Consider the following 16,245-nt stretch of genomic DNA (forward strand, 5'->3'; position numbering starts at 1 on the left):
TATGTACGTCATACTTTTTTCCTACACACCCTAAAGTCTAAAGATTTTGTATTAAATTTGCTTTTCAGTGTGTTTTTCATGTATTATTTAATATTGCTGTGATTGCAAATTTTTTTGAGATTAAACATGCAACCAAATAAATAATAGAATATTACCATTTAACCATTTAAGGATCATAGTGCCGTAATTGTCGTATACAAAGTACACAACTGCGTATGTAATATAATACATATGCATATTATATAAAATACGATTGTCATGCAATTATGCACAAGATGCAAAGTTTACTTGAAGCAGGTTTTCAGGGCTAGTGTGAGTATGTTTATATACATATCAAAGAATGGGCAACTTTCGATCTGCTTTGCGATGACACCCACGACCTTAAAAACCTTAACCTGAATGTGTAAAACATCAATTTTCACTTTCACAATTTTTGGTTTCGGTTCAAATAAATAAAACACAACGATTCGAGATTCATATATACTCTTTTTTAAAACTCAGTTTCATACCAACTTTTAATAAATTTTCATAGTGCGTAAAACAATATAAATTAAATAGTAAGACAAAAGAGAGCTAAATACACATGTAATATTAATTTTTAAATTACACAATAATACATATAGATATATAATATATAAATATTCAATAAAATAACACTACACAAACATCATATTATAAATGTGACTAAAATGATACATTCGACGAATACATGCCTTTTTTTTTCATCTTTATTTGAGATTTTTATAATAATGAAAGATATTTATTTCTAAACTGTCGCAAATAATATCCACTGAATTTTCATTCGAAGGTATACAATATCGATCATACATTGCAGTTTCGAGTCATAAAATAATATAAACTTCCGGTTAAATAATCACTATTGCGAGATTCTGTGAATCTGAAATGTATACATATTTGATCACAACCTACGAAATGTCAAATAAGAAGTAACCTTGCACTTCAGAAAGTATACAATAAATAAAATATATGTTTTTTTATTAACAGAAAAGCGTAAAAGAACAAAATAATAATAGATTTATGGAATAAAATATAGATTTAAAAAATAAATAATTACACTTTCAAGTCACTCACACACATATGTGCATTCAAAGATTTCCACAATCCTATTATGATTAACTGGTCAATGTTTTTCTGTCAACTTTTAGACGAACACACACACACACACACACATAAGAACGTTATAACTAGTCGGATATTAGAAATATTGATATTTAAAAATTAAAGTGGGAGCATTTTCACATACAAACTCAAAAATAACATAACAATACGCTTCTAAATATTGAACATACGATAAATTTATTTGTTACTAAACACAATGGAAATTGAGTCGTGTGAAGATTTATTTTCTTATACACATACAAAAAAGGAACCATTTAAACATCCATTTTATAAAATAAATGTGCATTTAAAAAAAATTTTGTACATTAAAAAAAGTTTCTGTGCATTACAAAAGATTTGTGTGCATTTATCTAAATGACGGATACAGATTGCATTAGAAAGTTTGCTTTGATCATTGAAAAAAATATTTGCTACTTAAAATGTCCATTAAAATGACAGATGAACTGCATCGGCAACGTCGCTAATACCAAAATACGAACCAATGTTTGGTTAGGTTAGGTTAAATTAGGGTTGGTTTCATTTATTTAAGATTACATTTCACTAGTGAGATTATTATTTCACTAGTGAGAAACAAAAGTAAACACTTTTGACAGTTGTCAATATCTATAATCTACTCTAACGCTAAAATCTATTTTTTCGAATGATCGTTTCATATTTTTATTTAATGGTCACTTTATAATGCCAAAATATTTTATTCGATGCACAATACGAGATTGGTTAATGCACCGAAAATAATGCAAATTTTTAATGCACAAACAGTTTTTTTAATATACAAAATATTTTTTTTTTCAATGTAGAGTTAAATCGTACCCATACAAAAATAGTAAATATAATAATTAGTATTTTACGCATAAATTTGACAAAATTATAATATTTAATAGCTTTTTAATATTTCAATCTTTAAAGAAGGACACACTCCACCGATCTCGCTATTCAATAATTAGCTATTTATGCATGTATGATACTACGTTTGGCAGCAAGATGATATATATATGTATATTGATTAACAAATTTAACACTAAGATTAAACGTTAAAAAACTACTGTGACTGCAGTGACTAATTCGAATATTAGCACTTGAAATTATTTATCAAAATCAATAATAATAATATGTATATAAAATTGTTAAGTAAAATCAACTAAAAAACAGATCGCTATATAAAATCTACACAAGATTTGCGTCAATGTTTTTATAATCCATTCGAATGTAAAAATGCATTTATAAACATCAAATTTACAAGACTTAAAAATCGCACATTTGCAGATAAAGCTACGCCTACATATCATTATATTTTATAAATATCACGACACCTCAATATATATCGTCAAAAACTTCATTTTTCAACTCTCCAATGGAAATTTCAATCTCTTGACCGAAATCTGGATGGCGACGCTTCTCGGCCGATAATTCTCTCAATTCTGAAACAATAACTAATACTAAAAACAAACTCAAAAAAAATTCATTAAACACACACTATCACGAATTATACTAACGCTTCCAGTGATGCAACAATTGCATATAAAATGCAATTCTGTCAGATCTTTTCAGCTCTCGGTTGACGTGTATCAAACCAATATAGTCGTATTCAAGTCCCGAATATTCTTCACCGAATGATTTTAAGCCTAAAATTTTACAAAATCATTTACAACAATACAAAAAGGACGTGAAACACAACATAAAAAACAAAAAACGATACTAACTTATTGAGATCGATCTGTAATACAGTCTTTCAGCTGCCGTGAACATTTTCATGTGATAGTTGTATAAAGAAGCTAAATGCCCCAACGACAAACCTACTTCATAATCATCATTTCCGAGCAATTTTTCTTTTATCGAAATAGCTCTAAGTTGCATCGATTCAGCCTCCTGTCACAAAATAAACCAACGTAAATACTTTCAAGCATTAAATATTACTACACGATTAATGACAAATATATACTTACAGAGTACCGTTTCATACTCTGATACAATCTACCGAGATTGCCATAGTGTTTTGCAGTCTGTACGTTCATTTCACCGAACGCTTTCAATGACAATTTTAAGGCACTTTTGTGAAGCAATTCCGACTCCACAAAGAGAGCTAACTAGTGACAAATAAGAATATTATAATACACGTCAAAAGATATCCTTCTAAAAGCGAATTCTCAAAGAGCAATATTAACCAGTAGAATTTGCTTCGCGCAAATTATCCAACGCGATTTCTTCTAAAATCAGAGCTTTCACTCTCTTAGTAGTCGCCAACATTAAATGCTCAGCCGGCAATAACGACTAAAAATATAAACAAATTCAAATAATCTAATCGATACATGACATACATACATACATATATGAGTGTTCGTCGTAATTTAAATATACTGACCTCCAATATTTTAATAGCTCTATCGATGTGCTCTCTGGCCTTGAAAAACCTTCCTGATGAATACTCATGAACGTAAAGAGCGTATGACAAATCCTCATGAGCTTGAGCAACAGGTATATTACTGCCATTGTAAATACGGCACAGAACAGCCAAGGCCTCCTAAAATATTAAACAACAGGTATTTGATTAAGACAAATTCGTTTATAATGTTTTTTTTTTTGTTAAGAAAACAATCTATATGAGTAAGTTTTTGACATCCACACCTTTTTTGTGCAATATAAAAACAAATGCATAAAATTTAAAAAGAATCAACTATTTCCATATGCAATAAATTTCCTTTCATACATTCTAACCAGAATTACTCGAAAGAATTAAACTTTTACAAAGGCTCTGAACCCCTTTGAAAACTCATGCACATAAACATGTAAACGAAGAGTTACATTTTATGAATGATATATTTAAATTCAGATTAGGATGAGGCTCTCTCCTGATATTTTTAATACATATGGGGAATACATAATGAGAGGACTACTCAATGGATGGGAAGTCGGAAAAACAATAAATGCCAGAAAGATTTCTAACACAAGATTCGCAAAAGACACAACGTTAATAGCCAGCAATGAGGAGGAGATGGCTTAATGGTAGCGTATATATTTAGCACCACTGAGGTCGAAGGTTCGAGTCCTCGTCAAACTGCTGGTTAGGTTTGGGGGTTTTGTGACTCCAAATCGATCGTTTCTCTATCAGAGTTTGCCAATTTTATCTGATCATTGTTGAAACGGTTCCTGAAAATTGGTATTAGATCATTTCCTGTTGTCACAAAATCTGTGTGTATAATTTGTAAAAATTATGTACAGTAATCTGAAATCTATAGATATCTCTATAGACATCTCTATAATTTCGTGTTTATTATATGTATAAAAATTGTAATAATAATTGTACACAAAAATCTAAAAATAATCCATAGATGTCTCTATGATTATTATTTCTGTACTGATTAATTGTTATATGCTATGTATTCTGATTGTATATGTATTATTGTATTTCTGACCGTTATCGTACACTCGTCGCATTGCAGCGATCCGTAATGACAAGTGTATACTGATTGTAACAATAAAAATAAAAATAAATCATCGTAGAATAGAGATAGAGAGTAAACACCCGGGTCTAGGGATAAACAAAATCATATTTGTTGACACGTTTGAGTCTCTCATAAAGTTCGACGCTTTAAAATACTGAGGAAGTCGACGACTTTATCTACCTAGGTGTCTCGATCTCAAGGAAAGGAGGATACCAATTGGAAATCCGCAAAAGAGTAAAAATGGGGAAAGCAGCTATGGTCAGTCTGATAAATATATGGAAGAACCGCTCTATAACGAGAAGAACGAAAATCCATCTGGTGCGATCTCTGGTCTACTCATTGCATTGTATGGAGTCGAGACATGGGTATCAGGACATGTAACCCCTGGACACACACCCCCAGTCAAAACCCCCCCCCCCAGACAATAACCCCCGCCATGGATAAAAATTGACAGTATCTATAATAAAAAGTCAGTATCAATACGAATTTATTTCAGTCAGAAAAATTCATACACATAACCTTCAAATATCACCTTCTCTTTTCCTTTTTTCGATTTTACAAATTCCATCATGGATAGTCTAAAAATATTTAAAATATAATAATAATAATATTAAATATATAAGAATAGATTTTCTTAAAAATTTACTTTCAATACCACAGAACGCATACGCTAACTGGTGACTGAAAGTTTTTTAATTGATATTTATTCTATTTACAACAATAAGTTAAAATAAAATATTGTATATAAATTGAAATTAAATATGCTCTACCACAATAATTTTTTTTTCAATTATTTATCATTTATTACTATTTTTCAAACATTTTTATCCATGGTTATTTTTCAGGAGAGTTTTTGCACGGAGGGGTGGGGTTATTATTTGAGGGTTTTTGAACGGGGATAAGAACAGGGCCGACGAGAGGGGGGGGGGGAGTCAGGGTAAAGTTCCAGGGCCGGGAGTACTTGAGGGGACCCGTGTCGGGACTTTCAACTAACCGATATCGATATTTTATAATATTCTACATAAAATACATCTATTTATTTAATGCTAAATGTTTATTACCGATCCACGCATTATTTATATCCATGTGAAATCGCAACTTTTATATCATACTTTCTTATTCAATTATTTTAAAAAATATCAACCAACATTTTTCAACAGTATTTTTCTAATAGTTCTGATAGATTTTTCGCAGATTAAGAATATATCTACAAGATCCTTTTTTTTAAAGTTTGTCATAGGGCCCAGAATGATTTTTCCCAGGGCCTGGGATTCCTCTCGGCGACCCTGGGTATGTGTCCGGGGGGGGGGGGGGGGTAAGTGACCAGGGGGCATGTGTCCTAGAACCGAGACATGAACCATGAAAAAGAGAGAAAGTGACATGCTAGATGCATTCGAAATGTGGTGTTGGAGACGAATATTGCGCATTCCATGAACCACAGGATGCACGAACATCTCCATCCTCAAAGAGCTTGGAGTTTCAGAGAGACTCTCCACAACATGTAGGAACAGGGTTATTTCCTACTTTGGCCATATTGTCAGGAAGAATGTGGAGTCTGATAGTCACCGGAACGCTGGAGGTAAGGCGAGCGAGAGGACGGTCTCCCAAGACATAGTCAGACCAAATCAAAGAACTGCCGAGATCGTCTCTTGACGCTGCCTCAACTTGGCACAAAACCGTAAGGAGTTGAGGCAGATCATCCATTAAATTCCAGACGACATCAATGAAGACAACTCTCAGCATTGAGTAAACGAGAAAGAAGTAGCATGAGGCTGTAGTAATAGAGGGACAGGTGAGGAATGAGCTGTCAGTTTGCAAAACATACAATGCTTTGAAACTTATGGCTACAACCAAGTGATCTGAAATTCCTTACAAATTTAGAATAGAACCCACCATACATATGGATAGTCGCAAAGACCTCACACTACCAAATTTATATTCATCCTTAAATTCTGATTGCACAAAAGAATCAGTTCGCTTATACAAAAAATTATACATATTTAGCCAGCAGTATGGCTCGGTGGTTGTGTTTATGTTTAGCACCGAGAGGTTACCGGGTTCAATCCCGCGCAAATCTTTAATACTGCTGGTCAGACTTGGATATTTGTGACTCCAAGTCGATCGTTTCTTATCAAAGTTTGTCAATTTATCTGATTTCATTGTTGAAACGGTTCCTCCATCAAATTGGCAAAAATCATCCTACTACTAAATTGTTAATTTCGTGTTCTTCAGCCTCTTGGCTGATGTTTGTATGAAAAATATTTGTAATTAACTGTCTAGGAAGGCGCATCGGGGTCTACCTGTAAGACCTTCCTGGTATATATCTATGTAAATAAAATACGTACATAAAACAGCATGCAAACATTGTACACACCATAGATAGACATTGTTGGTAAGATTTATAATTGATTTACAAGACGAATACCTCGTAGACGGTGACGCTGTTTAGTATGCAGTCCACGTTCAGGAAGTAGTAACCGTAGTCTAATAGAGTGAACGCATACTTGGGATGAAGGCGACCGTAGCAAACCCGGGCTCGGGCAACGGCCTGCTGAATCAACAATTCGGCCAATCCAAACTTGCGCATGATCACGCATCCTTTGCTGCAGATGCGTAAAACGTCTATGACAATTCTGAAAATATAATTAATAACACCGTTTTAAATACAAACGATATAATATAAAGCGCAAAATCAACATCAAATCGATACTGACGGTAAAGGTGTGATGGGTTTCAACAGTTTTAAAGCTTTCAAACTACATGTGAACGTGTGATTGTAGTCACTTTTCAAAAAATGAAATACGGCAAACTCTTTGTACAATCTTAGCAATAAGTTATTCATCTCCTCGTCGTCGCTCTGCTGATTTCTACAGTAAAACGGAGTCTTTGATTTTTCACTAATACCCTGTATCGAATCATCGTCCCCTTCTATTTCGTCGTCAATAAAATGTTCTAGATTCCCGACGTCCGAGTCGTCGAGTGACTTAATAGATACTTCATAAGATTGACTAGGTTCAAGCGTTGACTCTATCAACGTGAGGCAAAAACCGTAAGTTTCCGCAGCGCCAGCGAAACTGCGGTATGAAGATTGAGCATGGAGCAACCTGAAATTCAAATAAACAACGATGTATTGTAAATTTATGACACATTACATACGAAAATATGGGTACGATTTAACTGTACATTGAAAAAAAAATAATTTGTATCTTAATAAAAATGTTTGTGCATTAAACAATCTCGTATTGTGCATCGAATAAAATATTTTGGCATTATAAAGTGTCAATTAAAAAATATGAAACGATCATTCGAAAAAATAGATTTTAGCATTAGAATGGATACAAAAACAAAAAGTGACAACGTTGCAGTCTTCCACTATTGACAACTGTCAACTGTCAAAAGTGTTAACTTTTGTTTACGTATTAGGTATGAATATGAATGACGATGTCAGTTCGTAGAGTCGAAGCCAAGGTCGCAAGCTGAAGAGTAAAAATGAAGGAATCCAGTAGAGAGAAGCGTTGGTCGTTGTCGGTTCGTATTTTGGTCATTGTAATACACATTTAAGTAGCAAATTTTTTTTTTCAATGATCAAAGCAAAGTTTCTCATGCAATCTGTATCCGACATTTAGAAATGCTCACAATTTTTTTTTTTAATGTACAAAAGCTTTTTTAAATACACAAAATGGACGTTTAAAATTGTTCCCCAAAAATATTAATACACTAACCTGTGACAACATTCCAAAGTGAGTCTAACGTAGTGTGTAGTCTGTATGGCACTCTGACATATTTCTTTACATGATAATAAAACTTTTTCAGCGTCTCCGTACCAGCCGGCATCGTTGAGGAATCCCCCTTAAATATTAGCAGAGTTATAAAAACATTTGAACTTGAACGCTCAAACAATCCTCATCTGTGAAATGTAAAATATAAAGTACCCAGTCTTAATCCAAGATCAATCAAAGTGTCCAATTCTTCCTTGTCTTCTTTCTCTGTTAATTTTAATTTATCACATTTTTCTATATAAATTGAGGAAAGTCGCTTTGACAAGTTTATACCCTTAGCTATGACAGCCTAAAAAAATATATACATATATACATATAAGAAATAAAATAAAAGCGACACAGTAATTAGTTTACTCTATATATATATAGTATTTAGCCGCTTGGTTTTGAGGTAAAAAAAAATTTAACAGTAAATAATAAATGGTAGCATTTAGAACTAAGGCTGTGAAGTCGGAGCTGGATTCGTGAAAAATCAAATAACTCAGACTTCTTTATTATTATTTTTAATTAATAGTATTACGGTATGCGTCAACCAGTCTCTAACTTTATTGAACTAAATTGAATTTATATACATATTATAAATGAAATCATTGAATCTACATATACATATATAGCCAGCAGTATGGCTCGGTGGTTGCGTTTATGTTCAGCACCGAGAGATTACTGGGTTCGATCCCGTGTTAATCTTTAATACTGCTGGTTAGACTTGGATATTTGTGACTCCAAGTCGATCGTTTCTTATCAGAGTTTGCCAATTTATCTGATTTTCATTGTTGAAACGGTTCCTCAAATTGGCAAAAATAATCCTACCTGCTGCCACAAATATCTGAATTTGATTTATGTACAATATGTAAAAATTTATGAACAAGTCTAAATCCATAGATGTCTCAATGGATTAATTAATTGTTAATTTCATGTTCTTCAGCATCTCGAAATACAGCGATTTATGTATATAATAAAAATGCTGCAATGTTTGTAATTAATTGTCTAGGAAGGCACATTGGGGTCTACCTGTTAGGGCTTCCTGGTATATATCTATGAAAAAATAAAATAAAATATTTTGATGAGTTCTAACCAAAGTCGATGTTTCCTCCGTCTCATACTTTTTTTTATTCTCATTTTCTTATTAAATTGATTTTATTTTATTGCACATACATATATATATACCACGAAGGCCTAACAGGTAAACCCCAATGCGGCTTCCTGGCCAATTAAAAACATCGATATACAATTTTAAGAAAGCATCAGAGACATTTATGGATAAATTTTTTGATAAACCTACATTTTCGAAGCATTTTTATTACTATATACAAATCGTCAAATTTCGAGGTGCTAAGAAAATCGAAATTTTCGAGACATTTATGGACAAATTTGCAACATTTTTATACGAATCAGCGAAATTCGAGATGTTAAAAACTCAAAAATTGCGAGAAATGATTAAAATGGTAAAGGTTGCCAATTTGATGGAACATCAGACAAATTGGCAAACTCTAATCGACCTGAAAACAATAACTAAGGTATGGCCAGCAGCAACCAGTGGAACTCGAACCCGTGACACTATGTTCGAAAGCATACATATGCTAATCACGAGTCCACGCTGCCGATTAATTCAATTATTCGTGTATGAAATTCATACACAAATACCATGAATATACTTACTTTTTATTTATAGCTATTTCATTAGTCAATTTTTAGTGATTATTTTAATTTTTTATATTTTGAAGATCGCTATTATTTTTATTATTAATAATTTTATACGACGGCAATAAAAGTCTAGTATATTACAAAAACCATTAAAGTTGCAGTCGGAGTTGGTATATTTGGATCCGACTCCACAGCCCCGTTTATACCCCCAAATTGTGTATACATTATTTTCTAACCACAAAATCCAATTGATAGGTTGCTATTGATCAAGTCAATAAATACTGTGAAATCTTTCCATACATTTAATACATAATATAAATCAAACCTGAAAATATCGTAGGAGACACAGTCTCGAATGATTAGTCTTCAAAATCCTATAGAAAATATTTATGTCGCTCAATTCAAACGATAGCATATCAATGTTCTCTTCAAACATCTGCAACAAAAATGCATTTTGTATTAAAAAAAAATAAGCGCACAGTGCTATTTAAGGTCAACTAGGCGTAATTGCAATAAAAATTTTACAGCATGCTACAATTTTCATTATCAGAAAGGTTATAAATAAAGTCTCACACAAATAAAAACGCACTGTATTATTAAAAATATTAAATTGTCGGCGAGTTCGCTGTATTTTTGCTCGTTAGTACACACGTACATATATCATTCACTTTGAACGATTACTCTCGTACAAATACAGATAATTGTGAAGAATGCACTCGTACAATCATCTGGTTAGTTGAGTACATATATACACATAAGTACATATATTCAACGAGAATTATTATAAATATTTGATACTTTCAACACTATTGAATAAAGTATTTATACCTAGTGGAACCAATTCAAATGTCAAATTAAAATCAACTTTTTCATACAGTAGAAAATCAAATTCATACACATTTTCCTAATTTCGTCAACCCATCTTCCCTGCGGTCTTCCTTTTATCCATTTGCACTGTTTTGGATACCATTCGAACACTTATTTCGTCCATCTATTACATAAACCACCTTCGTCATACTTCTAACTCACGTACTCCGTTTTCTATCGCTCCTCGTTATGCCAAGCAAACACCATTCCATACTTCTTTAAGTACACTGGACCATATACAGCATTCTAGCGTTCAATACCCAAGTTTCGCATGTTAATTTATATTCAATATATATCATTTCGCCATCAATCGGTGTTGATATATTGTTTTAGTTCAAAGACCAATAGTCAAACATTGACCAACGATTCATGATACAACATAAATTGTTGCACAATTGAAGTGGGCTACCTTGATATTCAAATTATTGTTACAAAATTCATGGAAAGCGAGACGAGCAAATGTCACCACAATTCATATATCAAATGCATACTACATATTTAAAGCCAGCCCTTTTAGATATATTTATTTATTTAAAGTTTGGACCATTGTAGCATTACAGGAATTCCTAATGCGCCACAATGTTCAAAAATATAACAGAAAAAAAAAACAAAATAATAACTAAAGAAATTAGACATAACAAAAACAAAACATATATATATACACAAACAACTCATAATAATAATCAAAAATTATAAAAAAACAACAAAGAAGGGAATGTCTTATAAAATAAAAGAGAGAAAGAAAAATAAATATAAACATATGTAAATACACAGACATTAATACAAAATTTATACATAATCATAAAAAACAATAGCAATTACAATAGCAGATACGTAAAAATATAAAATATAACATAAGGAATGCCTTACACCTACAGCCAGTTCCAATAAATAAGAACCGACCCAAATGGAAGAGAGTAAATCAAAATTCCACTCATAAATCACAATCAACCATGAAAACAATGATGAGCGCAGACTACCAGATAAATGGGTTAGAGTAATATCCGACAATTTACGCTCACAGTGGAAAATATCACATTCAGTCTCTGCAGCAACGATTTCATTAAGAAGTCGAATAGCTCTTGGAATAGGAGCCATTCGGAAAAGAACGCGCTAGGTCTGTTTACCAAAAATAATAAGGTATGTTTAGTAAATTAAAATAATAATAAATTGTAAAAAAAAACCACAATGATAAAATTCTAGTACATTTTTTTTCCTTTTCTTACATTGCTACTTGTTTAGTAGCGAGGCGTACACTTCAACGCTCAAAAACCAACAGTGGCGTATATTTTTCAAATTAATTCCTACTTTATAACGGAAACGAAGATATGTTTTTTGAAGAATAGTCTCGAAGCACATCCAAAAGTCCATCTAGCCAGATAAACTCCACTAGATATGAGTTCATAAGTCTCAGCTCGTTTCCGCATTCATAACGAATCGTAATATGTGATTGATTTTTGAGTGTGAAGTATGCGTCGCGCTACTAGACAAGTACCCTTACATTTCTTACACGTTTTTGCTGAACCAAGAAAAATGCATTTAAACATGGGTCATGTAATCCGTGTCAATGTTTATAAAGACTGGTTTACACCGGAATTTCTGAATGTATAACCATTGCAGAATGTCTCGATGGAAATCCCCAACTGTTGAGTATTTTAGATTGTGGCTTGGCATTTAGATTGTGAGCATTACAGTTTAACAACAATGAGGAAGATGGAACTAGTTTTGGAAAAATACATTCATTAACACTTTCAATGCTGAGCTATAGAATCCGTGCCATGCTGATATTTTATAAAATAGCTCTGTCTCACAAATGTTTTGACAGTGTGGAGGTCTAGACAGTTCTTGGAAGGCGCGTCTACCTGAATCTTGCATAAAGCACGCTATATTTATTCATTATTTTCGCTAGTATCATCTTGTTCATTATTATTAAAATGCAAAGCCCTCTGAATAAAAAAAAATCTATCACGAGACATAAATTGAGATTGAATAAATAATCTTTTTTCCAATAATCACTTTGACGATTCAATCGTATGGTCCCCATGTGCAGCAAAATTCGTCGACTGTTGCTCGTTTTATATTGTTGCAAGATATATTAGAGAGTCTAAACACACCTTTACAACACTCAAAATCCTCGGCGGTAGTTATCTACGTTTTGTTTGGATTAGCTACAACTTATATACCCGCTTTCTAATGGATGTCTAAATAATTCTATTTGGAAATGTTGACGAAATTTTCAGCGTGGCGGGCTTTCAACAGAAAAGACGTCACCACTCAAAGGGTTAAAGAAATTTTATTCCTATTTTCATATACTAGTTTTAATTTTAATTTAAAATCATCAATCAATTCCATTAAAAAATCATTTACTGAAAAGGACTCATAGAAAAATAAGTTAAGTGGAGTACAATTATGAAAAAATCTTATATGTACATATGTATATAAAACGGCTTCTGATTGGCTGTCGTCAAAGTCGTTTCTGATTGGCTGGATCGGTCCAAGACGTTTGTGATTGGTCGGTCGTTAAATAATATAATTTTTTCGATTCAAATATTATATTTTATATAAATTTAATAAAAAAACAAATGAAGATTTTTTACTGTTTTTCATTTCATTTCGATTTACCGAGCGAAGCCTGGCACCCGTTAATGTTCCCGATTGGTTCGATTTAGCGGACATATCACCGCAGTGCTAGATTATGTATTGAATTTCAATTTTGTACACAAATAGCTATGTGGTATCGAAATGCAAATGAGAAACATAATAACAATGGTGATCTACCGCATTACTAGCACGAGGCACTGGCACGATTACTGGCACGCCTGTCATGCATCAGCTGTCAAACGTCAAAATGGATATGGGGTGAGGGGTAGGGGGCGGTTACCATCTGATAGAGGTCCAGCAGCACTGTGTCGGGCAAGAGGGCGGCGGGGGCGACGGGGGCCTGGGGGGCGTCGGCGGCAAGGCGATGCAGCAGGGCGCGCAGACACTCCGAGTAGAGAGAGGGGCGCGAGGGCGGCCCAGCCGCAGCCGCAGCCGCAGCCGCCATCTCCTCTACACTCTTTGTCTCTCTTCGCTCTTCGCTCTTCGCTCTTCTCCTTTCAGCGTATCAACGACTGACGATCACTATCGCAAGCACTGTCGCTAGCTGACAACTCACTCTCACTCTCACTCGCGAAACAAAATCCGTGTAAACGGATCTCGATGTGGCCGACTAGCTAGTAACTGCCGCTGCCGCTGCCGCTGCCGCTGCCACCGCTACTCTCCTCTCTCTACCCTCCACTGGCACTCACTTGCATACTGTCACATGTCCGAATTCGCATCCGCACAAACACCTCTCAACGTTCGCTACAATACGGCCATTGACTGTTTGCGAATTTTTCAAATTAGAAATTGGCCTCGCCAACTTGTATACAAGAGGCGCTACGATGTGTACTTATCGACTGCTGGAAATAAAACAATGCATCAGCGCCAGAACAACACAATAGATTCTCCGTATTGTCGCAAGATTCTTATTTGAATCCAAGTAGCCTTTGATTGCACGCCGGCCCACAATTGTAAAAGCGAAAACACACTAAGGGTGAAAAAACACTGAATGGTATGTGTAGGAATCTCGTCATCGTCATCGTCATCGACACATTCGAGAATATTCCACAACAACAAACCACACATTCCTCGCAGAACTCGCACACGTAAACAACACGTGCACTTCTTGGAATCAATCGCCAAACCTTCGAGAAAGCTCCACCCCTACCAGTAGAGCGGAAACAAACTAGTCGAAGCACACCTGCAGCCATTAAACTACATCGAGCGGAACGGTGCCAATCGTTCCAGAAAAGTCTACCCCATCGACAAAAACACATTCCTCGCATACGCATCAACAACAGCCAGCAACCAGAAACACTATAAAAGGAGGTACAACCCAAACAACGCCAGTCGACCCACAGCAGCAAGCGTCGACACACAGCAGCAGACCAGTCGACATCCAGCTCCTGACCTGCCACCACTACACTACGCGGACTTGGAAGATCAACCGAACGAACGAGCCAGCAACACACTGCCGTATCCAGAGACCTTCTGAACATAGCCGAATGCCGAGCCAGCGACACTCTACCATATCCAGAGACCCAAATATAATACCTTTGTACAATAATTAGGCAAACAATAAAACTTTATTATGTGGCGGCTCGCTTATACGACATGGTCGAGTTTGGTTGCCTTCCTGCGAGTGGGAACCAACTCGGCTGGGTTCGGAGAGCTACTACTCACTCTGTCTTCAGCTGTCATATAATAAACACGTGCATTAACATGCCAGTCGTCTCATTCGTTCATCCTCCATAATTAAAACAAGCACAACAGTGTTTCGTTAGGCTGGGATACGGTCAACACATCCTACCCAGCCTACATATGGAACGTCACGTGTCCTTGGCTTTCCGCTGTGGCTGTAAACAGCGGGTGTTGCCCAAACCGAATTCGGGTATAGGTACTTGCACGCAGAGAGATGTAATAAGTAAAACCCGGACCCAGAGGGTGCCGCGTATTGTTGAATTGTTGTAAATGCATTGTTAAGGTCTGTTAATACCTATCCAGCATGACCTGTATCCTGCAGGTATCATGCATGTGCGGATAGTATTCTTTGGTACATTCTATATGGACGCGCATGAATGCGTAAATGCGCATGCGCGAATGGAGTATGGATACGTCCATATAATGTACCAAAGAATACTATCCGCACTTGCATGATACCTGCAGGTTTTTTTTTAGACCCTAGCTTTGTAAATAGAGCTTAACCGCCCCGATTCCTGGAAAAAGCACTGTGTCTATCCGCAGTCTAGTGATAAGAATAGAGGGGCCCTTACGAATAAATAATTGTTGTCAATTTTACGCGGTACGTCTCTATAAATACGCTACATCGCACGGAATACAATCGGAACAATTTACTTATAAAAATGTATCCCATGTTGTTTATTGTGTGTTTTTGAATGTATTGTGCAATTTTTACCGATGCTTGCCCATCTTGCGAGTAATATAAACAAACAGAGAAGTTTTTATCGGACATATGTCGAGCACCAAAGCGTCAAATATGACTGATGCTAAAAATATTTAGATCTGTCCGTGGACAGAATGTCACTTGACAACAAAAGAACACCTAAAGCCACATCTATTAATATTACATTTCTCTGGTGAAAGCACACTGAATGGTATGGAATGTCACGTGTCCTTGGCTTTCCGCTTTGGCCGTAAACAGTGGGTGTTCCCCAAACCGAATTCGGGTATATTTGCACGTGCGTAATACATATTGTAACGTGGGACATTATGGGGATTAGCCGCCGCCTAAAGTGCATTCGGGAGTGAACAATGGAGACCCTCGGATTAGG

At 34.9% G+C, this 16,245-nt stretch overlaps 1 protein-coding gene and 1 long non-coding RNA gene across 2 annotated transcripts in view; one reads left to right on the forward strand and one right to left on the reverse strand.

The window, feature by feature from the left end:
- LOC143920049 (uncharacterized) overlaps window positions 1-16,245 on the forward strand; it is a 422,197-nt gene that overhangs the window by 136,519 nt on the left and 269,433 nt on the right. The gene's annotated exons all lie outside the window — the stretch shown is intronic.
- LOC143920021 (amyloid protein-binding protein 2-like) lies at window positions 735-15,166 on the reverse strand. The gene is made up of 12 exons (XM_077442686.1): window positions 13,752-15,166; window positions 10,329-10,439; window positions 8,513-8,648; window positions 8,303-8,429; window positions 7,295-7,684; window positions 7,006-7,213; window positions 3,500-3,658; window positions 3,303-3,408; window positions 3,084-3,220; window positions 2,841-3,006; window positions 2,634-2,762; window positions 735-2,558 (listed from the first exon to the last, which is right to left on the reverse strand). Exons 1-12 carry the CDS (start codon window positions 13,914-13,916, stop codon window positions 2,452-2,454), a joined length of 1,941 nt encoding a protein of 646 aa, XP_077298812.1. The 5' UTR covers window positions 13,917-15,166; the 3' UTR covers window positions 735-2,451.

The sequence above is a fragment of the Arctopsyche grandis genome, chromosome 12 (assembly GCF_051622035.1).
Source record: "Arctopsyche grandis isolate Sample6627 chromosome 12, ASM5162203v2, whole genome shotgun sequence".
NCBI lineage: Eukaryota > Metazoa > Arthropoda > Insecta > Trichoptera > Hydropsychidae > Arctopsyche > Arctopsyche grandis.